The sequence below is a fragment of the Cryptotermes secundus genome, unplaced genomic scaffold (assembly GCF_002891405.2).
Source record: "Cryptotermes secundus unplaced genomic scaffold, Csec_1.0 scaffold407, whole genome shotgun sequence".
NCBI classification, from domain to species: Eukaryota; Metazoa; Arthropoda; class Insecta; order Blattodea; family Kalotermitidae; genus Cryptotermes; species Cryptotermes secundus.
In genome coordinates this window covers 3,625,640-3,639,223 of record NW_019741981.1, presented here as the reverse complement: position 1 = coordinate 3,639,223, position 13,584 = coordinate 3,625,640, and the positions used below count along the sequence as shown (strand labels likewise).

At 40.9% G+C, this 13,584-nt stretch overlaps 1 protein-coding gene across 1 annotated transcript in view; it reads right to left on the bottom strand.

The window, feature by feature from the left end:
• The window catches only part of LOC111872959 (histone acetyltransferase KAT7), a 441,373-nt gene extending 429,874 nt beyond the window's left edge, over positions 1-11,499 (bottom strand). The window contains exon 1 of the mRNA XM_033754896.1: positions 10,992-11,499. Within this exon, the coding sequence (XP_033610787.1) occupies positions 10,992-11,003 (12 nt within the window). The 5' untranslated portion in view covers positions 11,004-11,499. The remainder of the gene's footprint in view (positions 1-10,991) is intronic.
• Positions 11,500-13,584: the final 2,085 nt, after the last annotated feature.

The window sequence follows — 13,584 nt, the reverse complement described above, 5'->3', positions numbered from 1 at the left end:
CATTTGCATAGAGAAACTGAGAAAAACCATGATAAATTTCTGTCAGAATAGCAGGTGGCCCGGAAGAAATTTGAAAATAAAATCTCTCGAACACGAATCTACAACGTTACTTCTCTCCGAACCAATTCGGTAACTTCCACATGCTGGAATGTCGTGAGGAATGGCATATATACTGGATCTGTCCTCCACACACACGTTAGCCTCCTACCCCACATTACATATTCACAGATATTTCTGAAAATAATATATACATATATCTTGTGCCTTTTCCTTCTTCTCTCCGTATGTGTGTATAGGGTACATATGCATGTATGTACGTACGTATATTTGTTTGCATGTATTTATGTACGTACCTGAGTACGTATTGTGGCATATCACTCGAAAGCCGGAATAGTGAAATCAAAATAGACGTTCATTCCTAGGCAACGACCCGGTGAACACATTCCCACGGCAACCAATAAGCAAGCAAAAATCGAATAACTTCCGTTACTATACAACGTTGCTGTAAATATAACTTGCTAACAGTATAAGGCTGTGTTTTCTGCGTGGTTCATGCAAAGTGGTTATAGAGTCGAGTCTTCGGAATTGGCAGTTGCAGAATAATGGCAAGAAAGGAATTTGGCTGTGGAGAAAAAGACTTTATATGTGATTTCAAGTGAAAGACTGTTATAAATCCGTTGCCAGGATACGACTAGTAAAGACTGATAACCCTAGTGCTTGTATAACGGTGAATTGTGAAGTGTGTAGATCAGCGATAGTTCTGAATTGTCTGTAGACCCTAGTTGTGTGTATAAGGTGTCAATAAATCCAATCATTCAATCCAAAACCCAGTCCATAGTCACTAGTAAACGTGAGAGTATGCATATTCAGGTACGTACTTAAGAACATATGTATGTACGTATGTATCTACGCAACCGACCACTGCAGCTGAGGGCACGGGTACCCACTGGGTGGAACGCAGAACCGTCCTGAAAAACGTGGAGTATAGAAAATTCTTGCCCTTATTGACACTTATTGTGGTTTCTACCTTCACGCCCCCTATACCCACTCATAGTTCTTAGTTTACATACAGCACAGCTTTGAATCTGAGGGTCTAACAGCGACGGCTGTGAAGATTTGTATCTTCTGGGACTTGATGACCTGTAGTCTGAAGAAAGTCAACCGACGTTTTGGGGGACTGCAAGAGAGGAGGTTCTGCTTGCTGTCTGCTTCATGCTGGTTTCTTAACTGGATCATTATTCAACAATGAAGATGGAGATGTGATATATTCCTCCGAAACGTCGTTTGAGTTTCGCCTGACTACATAGCGTTATAACCTAGAAGATAGAACTCTTCGTGTACAGTTTCATCTTCCTCTAAGGGCTTGTATTTAAGTGGGTAAGGGCAACTCAGTAAATTGAACGACTGAGGGCCGGAGCTGGATTCCCGGAGAGGAAGGAACTTTCCTCCTCCCTTACAGACAGAAGACCAATACTAAGATTTGCCCAGCCTCCTACTCTGTGGTTTTCGGAAATCTCCTCTCGTGAATAAATACGAAATTTAAATTCGTATGTCGGAAAGTGAAACTGATTACTCTAGTGACTTAGTCTTACCTCTACTCCCTGTGTACGGTGTAACGGCGTGGTAAACATTCAGTTAAGAAACTTTACCAGTCATTCGTGTAAGACAGGCTCAGAGGTTCTAGTATCCCTGTGCTAGTACGAATACATCTTGTTCTTTCCATCCATTTTTTCCCCGGCAGAAGAATGCAGGCAAAGAAAGTTTAAAGAAGTATCTTTTTTTGTGCATGGCAATGCCACTGACTGCACGTGCCTAAGTTCGAGTGCTGATTATTTTCACGTGATGAACTTGAAGGATGCTTCTTTTGTTCCCCGTAACGGAATTGCGATTTAAATGGTGAAAATTGGTAGGAAATGGGAAGGGATCCGGCGCTATTGTAGAACCCAGCGAGACACTCCACTGAACGCAGTCATGTAGAAATACGTACCATAAGAAGGAAACACAGTCAAGTAAGGTATAACCTACTGAATTAAAATTGCCAGTTAACATACATTTTCGGAAATGGCAACAGAAATGAAACTGCATACTTAACTACAGAGTAGAAAAAATTACCGACGCTACCTTTGCGATTCTGTGTAGTTAATTGATGTTCATATATATATATTTTTTTTTATTTTGGGTTCAAACCTACGCTTGACAGATTTACCAAAAAGTGCGTCGTTTCAAAAAACAAAACCAATTCCATGGTTTTAGTCCGGAAGCGAACTATACCGACCGAACGACCGCCTTTTGTCAGCGAAGTCAGTGCCAACTTTAGCGGATAGAGAGAGTCGCGTGGTCAGCGCAACGGATTTCCACGGTAGTTAATCTCGGTTTTCTAGACCGGAGCCGCTATTTCCTTGAAATAGCTCCTAAATTATTCTCACGAAGCTGAGTGGACCCCGTTCCAGACCCACTACTTCTCAGAAAATCTGGTAGCGCTGGGAATCCAAACCTGGGGCCTCAGGATCTGTAACCAGAAACTCTGACCACTAGACCTCCTGAGTCTTTTCAAGAGGGTAAACAGGTAAAGTTGCACCTGTGCTTAACTATTTAAGCACTAAACCGTGAAGACGTATGGGGGAGTGAAGGTATAAATCCACGTTTTCTTGACCTCTGCACTGTTTGGAGGTGAATGGTCTGCTTCACGTCCCGGCCGCTTTAACCCCCGGGAAAGAGGCCCGCCCGGTACCCATTGGATATGAGGCTGGATGGACTCCAAGCTGATCACTAACCTCAATCTAGTGTCGAGGTCTAGAATAGTGGAGCTATACATCAACTCCCCCATACGTCTTCATGGCAGAGTGCTTAAGTAAAGCACAAGAATTTTCACCGGTACAAATTCACATTAGTCCAACATTTCAATGACGACGGTTGTGTAATTATTGCTGCTAGCTGATGATGACTGCACTGATCGAAAAGTGGTGCGGTGTAGAAATTAAAACAGTATTATTTACTTGTAAAGTTGTGTTTCCGGCAACATTGATGCGCTCCCCCACCCCCCCAACGAGCATGTCAGTCAGTTAGAGGGCAGATGCGACTCGCACTGTCCTTACCGTACCTTTACCGTACGGAAGCAGCCACACGTTTCTGCCCTACATTGCCTGCTCATTGCATATTTCCTGTTTCACTCTTTCTTTGTTGCAACTTAATTGTAACCGCTGTAGAGCGTGTGGGTCATACTGCTGACATGGTTATGATCGGCTGCTGGGTGGTGGAGTTTCTTTATTAATAACTGTTTCAAATTTCTCTCTCTCTCTTCCTTTTCTGAACCCATGGAGTTGCTGAATTTCTTCAAAACAAATCATAATTTGTGAAATCTTATGTTTTCTTTTTTTCATTTCTACGAGTGAGACTACTCCTCTGTCGAAACCATTCATTATTTTAACAAATATATGTATGTTTGTATTTATTTGAAATTCTTTTACATTCTTAAATCTAGTGAGATTGTTTTACGTTCTTTCCCTGTTTTTAAATTCGTACTTCAATGTGCTTACACCTGTTTACATCTAAATTATTAACCACGGTCTTCCGAGAACATTTTTCACATTTGCGACAATGGGAAATTTATTGGTTCTTGATTTATATGGTTGGCACTTTTGTCTTCCTGTTTCTGGACACAGATGTTAGCAGTCTGTTCCGTTGTCGTAGTAATAGTACTGTAATATTAACAGATCAGTTTCACGAGATTACTCTTTCAGTAGATCACACTTATTTCTATACTCTCATCGTTTGAGCATAATTTTAGTCAATGTTCTATTCTGAGAGAATTTCTTTTGTCGCATATCATTTAATTAACGGCTTTGTGTGTTGCAAAATAAGCGAATATTGAAGAAAGCAGTCTTCTGGGATGTGGCACGGTGTAGACGTGGTGTTAACCGACGTTTCGGAGGAACGTATCGCCTCAATCTTCAGGGTAGAAGGAAAAATAAAAAATCCGCAAGCGAAGAGACCGTGAGAACCGGCACAAGCAGGACGGAGCTCCACTCCATTGGCACCTGAATGTTCGACGTTTCCTGAATGAATCTCTAACTCAACGATGGATAGGTCGCATGAGGAATGAAACCTGCCACTTCAGTTCTGGCCACCGAGGTCTCCTGATCTCACTCCCTGCGACTTTTCCTGTGGGGATTCGTGAAAGATGCAGTTTACGTACCACCTCTTCCCACAAATTTGAATGACCTAAGAAACCGTATCACAGCTACGTTGAACTCAGTGACGCAAGATATTTGTCATCTAGTGTGGGATGAATTCAGCTACGTTTAGATGTTATCCGTGCAGCCGGAGGGGGCACATTGAACATCTATGAACTTCCATGTATGTATAATCAAATGTACTTTATAGATAAATGACACAAACTCCGTCCCAAGTGCAAACAATGTATTATATGTCCTTGATCTTGCTCTCCTTTACACTACATGTTTCGGCCTCAAACGGCCATCATCAGGTGTATACACTCACGTTGCTGTTACACTGCGCTTAGTTTAAAATTTAACATTTAAAAATACATTGTTCTTTCCTTGTTATTATCAACATCTATTTCGTTGATATCTGTTTGGGTTATAGATTATTTTACACACGTTAATTTTGATTTTCCTGTAGTAGCACTATAAAATCTTCAGTTCTAATTTTAAAATCCTTTAAAATTTTTCTCTAAATTTTAAAATTTAAAATTTAAAATTGTTAGGATTATTCGCCCTATGTCTAAAGTGCTGCAGCGGCTAGTTCTTGTTTCCCCATTGTATAGGTGTTGTTCTGCCTAGTCTTCCTGTGTCTTAAAGCACACGTAGTAAAGAATATCAGCGGCACGCACACAGGGAGACTGCGCAGAATAACACCTATACAATGGGGAAACAAGAACTAACCGGTGCAGCACTTTAGACATAGGGCGAGTAACCCTGACAATTTTAAATTTTAAATTTTAAATTTTAAATTTCAAAATTTAGAGAAAAATTTTAAAGGATTTTAAAATTAGAACTAAAGATTTTATAAATGCTAACGTGTGTAACAAAAATAATCTATAACCCAGACAGATATCAACGAAGTAGATGTTGATAATAACAACAAAAGGAACAATGTGTTTTTAAGTGTTAAATTTTAAACTAAGTGCAGTGTAACAGCAACGTGAGTGTACACACCTGATGATGGCCGTTTGAGGCCGAAACATGTAGTGTAAAGGAGAGCAAGATCAAGGACATATATAATATATTGTTTGCACTTGGGACGAAGTTTGTGTCATATATCGTGTGGAGTGCAACAGGATGCTTAAATATAATATTATACTTTACAGAATTTAAATGCAACATATAATTCAGGAAATATAGCCAATTGAAATTGTGTCCATCTTTCTGAATCACTCTGTTTATGAGTTCTCTCTGTCGGATGGAGTGAGAACTACATAGCTGCTGACGCAAATGTCATGAACATTAATTATCGTCATGGAACGGAGCCCTTCTTGAGAAGCCGCTTATTGCTCAGCCACTGAATTATTTCCCAAAATTTTATGGAACTCGAAGCTTCATCATCGTGTTTACAAGAGCCCTCCACTGGCCCCTATCCTGAGTCGAATCAATCCAGCCCATACCACCCCATCCTATCTAATTTTAATTTTAATACTGTCCTCCCCCCTACAACTAGGTCTTCCTAGTGTCCTCTTTCCTTCTGACTTTCCCACCAAAATCCTGCATGCATTTCGCTTCTCCTTATGCATGTTACATACCCTGCCCATATCATTCTCTTTAACTTTATCATTCTAATTAGGCTAGGCGAAGAGTACAAGTTATGAAGTTCCTCATTATGCAGATTATGATTATGCAGTTTTCTCCAACCTCCTGTCACTCCATCTCTCTTCGGTCCAAATATTCTCCTTGGCACCCTGTTCTCAAACACCTTCTGTCTATGTTCCTGGCTTAATGTCGGAGAGCAAGTTTTACATCCATACAAAACAGCAGGCAAAATTATGTGTTTGTATATTAACATCACGAATATTACAAACATGAAAACTAATTTGCATTTATGAATAATATTCTCTATTATCTGTATTTCTGAGAGTAAGAAAAAATAAATATTGCTGTCAGAATTTCACTTCTGTAACCTTAAGAATAGATCTATTTCTCGCGGTTATTTTATTGTACCATTCAATTAACAGCAAGAAGTAGAGTCCTTACTGAAAACATCAGTTGGTCAAGAAACTCCTGATTTCTCATAGAACTCAAAGGTTCATTATGCTCACAAGAGTCCCGCTATACGAGACCCCGTGTAATATTTCTAACAAGTGGGCGGACCACCACTTGTCATGAACCTTTCGTACCTGGAGCCCATCTCCTCCAAATCCGGGCACGCGCCGTAACATTGTGACAACGGGCACACTTGAAGCGGTAGTGTACTGTATATATGTTCCATCGTTTTCTTGATTTTGTTAATTTACATCCATCCATCCATCCATCCGTCCGTCCGTCCGTCCGTCCATCTGTCCGTCCGTCCGTCCATCCATCTCTCCGTCCGCCCGTCCGTCCATCCTTCCACAGCCCTTGTGAACCTTGGTCGCTTTTCAGTTTATTAATCTTACACAGTCGATAGGACTCCTTGGATCGGGAATAAGCCCGTCGCAAGGCCGCTATCTACACACAGAACAACACAAACATAGAATATACGTACACAGACAATCATGCCTCGTGTGGGATTCGAACCCACGATCCCAGTGTTCGAGCGGGCGAAGAAATTTCATGCCTTAGACCACGCGGCCACTGTAACCGCCCACGTTATGAGCTAGTTCTTATAGATTAGGTCTGATTCCCTAAATAGATAAACAAATCGACTAGTTCAATTTCCGCTTTGTTATATTTCGACACTTGGGAAATAATTTCTTGTGTTTCCATATAGTAAACATTATAAACATTGCACGACTTTCTGCCTGTCATATTCTGATGTTACCGTAACTGCTTGATTAAGTGAGGGCTGCTCAGATGCGCACGCACTTCAGCTCACGGGACTGGACACCACAATTACAAGCATTTATAATTCAATCACTGGAAGATGCGGCTTAAAACAGAACAATGTGTCAATTAAACTCTATTTACAGAGTTGCATCGGACTGACAGTAAAATACTGTGGCATTGTTTGCGACCTGTGGGCAGATCGTTAGCGGAATGTACTTGTCAGCGACTTCTTAATTAAGTCTTCAAGAAAACGTGACGTCGGGTGTGTTGCAGAAACAAAGGACGTCGTCAGAACTTGACCCTTAATTTGAAAGTTAATTCTTACCGTGGGTGTCAACTCCTAGATGCTGCTGTTTCACGACTGCATTTATTTTACACCACGCGTACTTTGTAACCAGCACTCAAATTCATGCGTGACGGTAAGGGCGTGTATGTCCATCATGTAGAATTGCTTTCACTCGTCTCATACATGGGAGATTACTGGCTTACTTTTAGGCATTCCGGAGTTCGATAATACCCTTAGTTATTCTAGGCAATTGACCGCCTCTGTGATCAAGTGGTCAGAGTTCCTGGTTACATATCCAGAGGTGTGGGTTCGATTCCCGACGTTATCAGATTTTCTGAGAAGTTGAGAGTCTGGAACCGGATTCAGTCAACCTCGTGAGGATTATTCGCTTAGTGGGGGGTGGAGTCCAACTGGGTGCACTCGGCACGGCGGCCACTGATTGGCCTATTGTAGCCTGCCCCCGGTGATTATGAAGATGGAGAATTTGGTTGAATGAAGATTGGCAGGGGAAACCAAAGTACTCGGAGAAAACCCGCCCCAGCGCCACTTTGTCCACCACAAATCCCACTTGACCAGAACCGGGATCGAACCCGGGTTGCTGCGGTGGGAAGCCAGCGACTAACTGCTTGAGCTATGCTGCGGCCGCCTCGTGAGTATAATTGAGGAGATATTTCAAGGAATTAGGGGCTCCGGTCTAGAAAACCGAAATTAACGGCCGTGGGGATTCGTTGCACTGACCACGCGACACCCTCTATCCTCTAAAGTTGGCACTAATTTCGCCGACAAGCGGCGGTAGCTCGGTCGGTATAGTTCGCTTGCGGACTCAGGCCACGGAGGTTTCTTTATTCCACGAAAATTATAGATCTCTGATCATGCTCTTCTTAGTCATCTTGATCCGTCATTTAGACCATGAACTTACGTTAAGACACGTATATAACCAATATCGTATACAGAAGGACAAGATTCTTAGATGAACAGGAACATACGCTTGGGACTTGATTCCTTCAAAGTGTTTCTGGGTGTCACACCACGTCGAATTGATACACTGTGTAGACCCTTCGGAAGATCTTACACTCTCCTTTTCTTCAGGACACATATGACGGAAGTGTTATATCCTAACCGTTCGCTTCAATGCATACCAATCAGTTTCAGACATTCTCATCCATGATATGTACGTAATGTAATGCGAGCAGCCAAAAAGGAAGGACACATCACAAGACACAGTACACAAAAAATATAGGAAAAACGACCCCCATAGTAGAAGAACCATACTATACGCGAGTTTGAATTAAGACGCATAAGATGAATAATCTTAACAAGTTTTAGTGTATACAAATTTTATTATAGTTGATGAAGAATGTACATTTTAATAATTTTATGAAAGACACATGATGGCAAGCAATGCAATAGCTTAGCGTAAATAAAGCACCTGAGGATGGCACAGTGTTGCCGAAACATGTAGTGAAGTGACATGTGAAATTGAGTGCACTACAAGACGGCCATTACATACGTATCATGGATGAGAAACAGTGCAACAGGACGCTAAAATACAACATTCAGACATTCTGTTATGCGTATATAAACACGATATTAATTTGAATTTTAAGAATTATATGACTTGTTTCATCTGTACTTTGGTAGCTATCTCCATTTTTATATAGTAAAACATAAGAATGAACAAAAATTTTCTTATATTTTAATAGCATTTTTTTACTGGCTGATATAAAGACACGGTTTCAACTGAAAACATCTCATGGTTTCAAAAGAAAAACGAAAGAAATACACAAATTGTGACGGTAATAAGATTGTTTGAGGAATCGGTTGTGGCCTATATAGACCTCTTGTCCCTGAATTTGCTTGTGGAGACGGGCGTGAATAACCCACTGGAAGCTTTAATAACTTCAGGCGGTCTTCTAGCAGATGTTTGAACTTGGAACATCCAGAATTCTGAACAGTTGTGATACCCACCATACAGAATAATATTCGGTTGAACATTTTTTGAAGCTTGGCAATATAAGTTTTTCGACGAATAATATTTTTTTTTATAGGTCTTGCTCAACTCAACCTTACGCCATTCTCTTGACTAACTGAATGTACCCGAGCAACAGTGATGCTTACACGAATTGCAGCCTCTGCTACGCCTCAACTTAGGTCACGGAGAGGGCATTTCATTCTTCAGTACATGATACCGTGTGAAGAGTACTCTTTTCTGATATATATCGTCATGAGTCTTTTGAAAGTCAACCGACGTTTCAGAGGAACATTTCACTTTGATCTTCAGGGTCAAAGAATAAACCGAGTAAGATACCAGCAGGAAAGCAGATTGCAAGCAGGACGATATGTTCCTCCGAAACGTCAGCTGGCGGCATTATACCCCAGAAGATAATACTCGTCATAACCACTGTTGTGAGTACCTCAGATGCTAATGATACCATGTGTTTACAGGAATGATTTCATGTCAATTTCTTCACTCCTCTTTGCTGTCATCAATGTGTAATTTCCCCCTTATTAGTTTAGAATTAGGAACTTTAGTTTTTCTTTTTCCTTGGCACTACAGCCCCAGTGGGCCTAGGCCTACCTCCATGAACTTCTCCGTTCACTTCGGTTTTTCTAGATCTTTCACATTCTGTAGGACTCCTTGGGCTGGTGATCAGCTCGTCGCAAGGCCTCTACCTGTAGACAAACACAGAAAAACGCGCACAGACATCCATGCCCTGAGTGGGAGGAACTTTAGTTTACTTAAATATATTTGTTGCTACTTGGCCTATTATTATTAATATTTAAATGTACGTATGAAATTTAATACACTCCTTATACATACACATATATTCTAAATTTTATACATCACTTAAAGTCACAACATTTATAAAAACAAAAGCAACAATTTTGTTTCATTGTTAAACCTTTACTTACAAAGGTAAAAAAAAGGTAAAATTATCCCCATGCTTAATTATTTTTTTTAAATTCTCTTAGTGGGGGGTGGAGTCTAGCTGGGTCCACTAAGCACGGCGGCCACTGATTGGCCTATTGTAGCCTGCCCCGGGTTATTATGTTTATCGAGNGCAGGGGAAACCGAAGTACTCGGAGAAAACCTGCCCCAGCGCCACTTTGTCCACCACAAATCCCACTTGACCAGACCCGGCATCGAACCCGGGCCGCCGTAANATGGGAAGCCAGCGACTAATCGCTTCAGCTATGGCGCGGCCTTATTTAAGAATTTAGTTTGGTTCTCAGGAAAGAAAAATTTGTTTTCATTGCCACCCAAAATTTCTAATGGATGAGCAGTATGTCATGTCGAGAGTTGGGACAAAGTGTTAAACAGGCCTGTTATCCACATTTACCTCATACAGGATTAACTTCAGTAAATGTTTTGTTTATAAAACTTGAATCCGTTCAAATAAGCCACATATGAAATATATTTGATAACTTACCTGCTTCTGTAAACAGTTTGAAGTTACTGTGTCTGTACGGTATAGGTTTGAAGATCTATTATTATTATTATTACTATTATTATTAAGCTGCCCATTCATTTCTATGCAGTTAATGGCCAGATTATACATATCTGTTATGACAAATTACATAAACCGTTATTTTTATAACTTTCTGTGCGTGTGAATACAGATGTAGCACTCACTATCGGACTAACTACAATACACACCAGAAGAAAGAAATCTCCATCTTTTATTTCTTTAACCGAATGAAGAGAGCACAAAATGGGGATGTCTTACCTCTCTGCCCATCTTTCAGCCTAGACGAATTTCGATGAAATTCTGCTTTGCTTGCTTACACTGAAATATGTAGGTTGAATTTAATTTCTGTCCATATTTGTCCAGCACATCCTGTAACACTTATGCACACGCCTTGATTTACATGATGCTCACGTCGGACATCACAATATTTCTCAAAATTACTCGTAAACATTTGGTACATGATATAAAACGAAGACTTTGAAATATACAACTTCCATTTGAAACTTTTTGTTCTATATACTTTTAATGAACCACAATTCACTTGCTGTACAGTGCAACTGCTTTACAACGAGTTGTTTCTGCGCATGAAAAATATGAAAGAACGCAACTGGCGAACGGTTCTTTTCAGTTTATCCAGAGGAGCAAATCCTTTCACACTGGACTGTTCTACATTTTCAAACAGAAGTTTAAACAGTCATGTATTAGTAAACAGCGCATAAGCCCCAACCGGGAAGTGGGGAGGTGAATCGGTCGGAGATTAGGTAGAAAGCACTGTGCAGCAGGGCGTACAAACATCAGCACACCTTACTTGGCTTCACGACTAAGCAAAATCCTAATGACGAAATAAACATTTATGAGCCAGTCAAACATGGTGTACAAAAATTGCTGTCGTTACTTGCATTCATAACAGGGAGTTTAGAGTGTAATTTTAACATGTTTGATGTTTCTTCAGTTGTCCGAATTTAATTGCATCTTATAGAAGTGATGAACTTGACCTTTGCTTTTTAAGTTCGATGCACGAAGTACATAGAACGAACTCGTTATATTGAGGGGAGGGGGCGTGTCTTTCTGTGTGTCTGCAGGTCTCATCTCCAAGGCTACAAAATTTCGTTTTCGGGGAATGCATAATACGATTGTCGGGCGAATTTTATTCTGCATGAAGATCATATGGAAATTAAAATATTTATCAAAATTGGCCCATTTTGTCGGAAATAAGTGATGTCACTATTAAGGGATGTGTGATTATAGACGGGGTATGTATTGGATATTGGATTTATTGACGCACTTTGTATACATCACTCGGAACTACAAATAACTACAGCGATATCGCTGATCTCTATACTTTACAGATCACTAGCGCACGTTAAGCCTTCTCAGCTTGCTTTCACTAGTCGTTTCCTGGTAATGGATCTTAAAAATGGAGATTCTTCATCTTCTGTGTTCACGTCTTTACTGTCTGGCTAATATTCCGCAAATGAACTCTCTCACTCACCAACCAACCAACCAACCACTTCACTTCACTTCACTTCACTTCACTTCACTTCAATTCACTTCACTCAACTCAACTGTAGTGCCATACCTTCTCAGCCTTCCTTGAAGTGCTGGTGGCCATTGCACACCAACTTCCTAGTCTTATCTTCACGGGCTGACTTTCAGCTGACAACTAAACTAGTCAACTAATTGTCTTCATCATAACTCTTCGGCGCGGACCACATTCAAAACACCGCACTTCTATTGTTGCGCGCATGTTCTTTTCCGCAGGAACTTGTTTACCAAGCCGTTGTTTAGAAACGGGTTGCATAACCTCATTGTTCTACTGTGCGTGCGTTTATGTTGCGTTCGTTACATAGCAACGGCCGGTGTGTACAGGAACACCGCTTAGCAACAGGTCTGTCTATAAGTCACAGTACATAATTTTAAAAGCAGCTTGTAGTGCTTTTTGTGAAATTTGAGTTTTCATGGCTGTAAATATGAAGATGACATCTCCTGCATATTAGGCGTGTAGATTTACAGACAGACGTATTTCGAAGCAACCTGCTACCTCCATTCTATGCAAACTAGCGTTCTGCCGAACACTGTCTTCTCACCTCTTCCACTCAATAATGCTAACGTACAGATCATCAAATAACTCCGAGCGCGTAAATTAAAAGTGGCCGGTCACTGTAGTCGAGCGGTCTAAGACATCCACGATTTTCGCTCGTTCTGAAGCCGGGATCGTGGGTTCGAATCCCACTCAGGACACGGATGTTTAGTTGTTTGTGTGTGTGCGCGCGCGTTTTTCTGTGTTTGTGTACAGGCAGAGGCTTTGCGACGAGCTGATCACCCGTCCAAGGAGTCCTACCGAATGTCTAATATACAGTAAACAGAAGTGAAAAGGAGATTTTCATGGAGGGAGGCCAAGGCTCAAATTAGGGCTGTAGTGCAAAAGAAGAAAAATTCAAAAGTGTTCAGGGCTAAGCAAGTGCCTGAAGACGTTAGTGGCTGCCAGCCAGTTGCTAGGGACCATGTTTAAGCCGCTATAAAACTTAAAAAATTAGTGTAAGGAAGCATGTCCCGTACTGAATATCGTGATCAATAACTTATAAACAATGGTTTTATGGTGAGAATTTGGTCATTCTTTGCAGAAAAATTATTGAAGCATTGTGCACTATTTTACTTATAAATTCATATAAAAAACAAACTCTGTGGCCTGTAGTACGTAAGTGAACTATACCGACCGAGCTACAGCCGCTTGTCGGCGAAGTTAATGTCAATTTTAGCGGATAGAGGGTGTCTCGCTGTCAGCGCAACGAATGCACACGGCCGTTACTTTCGGGTTCCTAGACCGGAGCCGTTATTTCCATTCACAGTA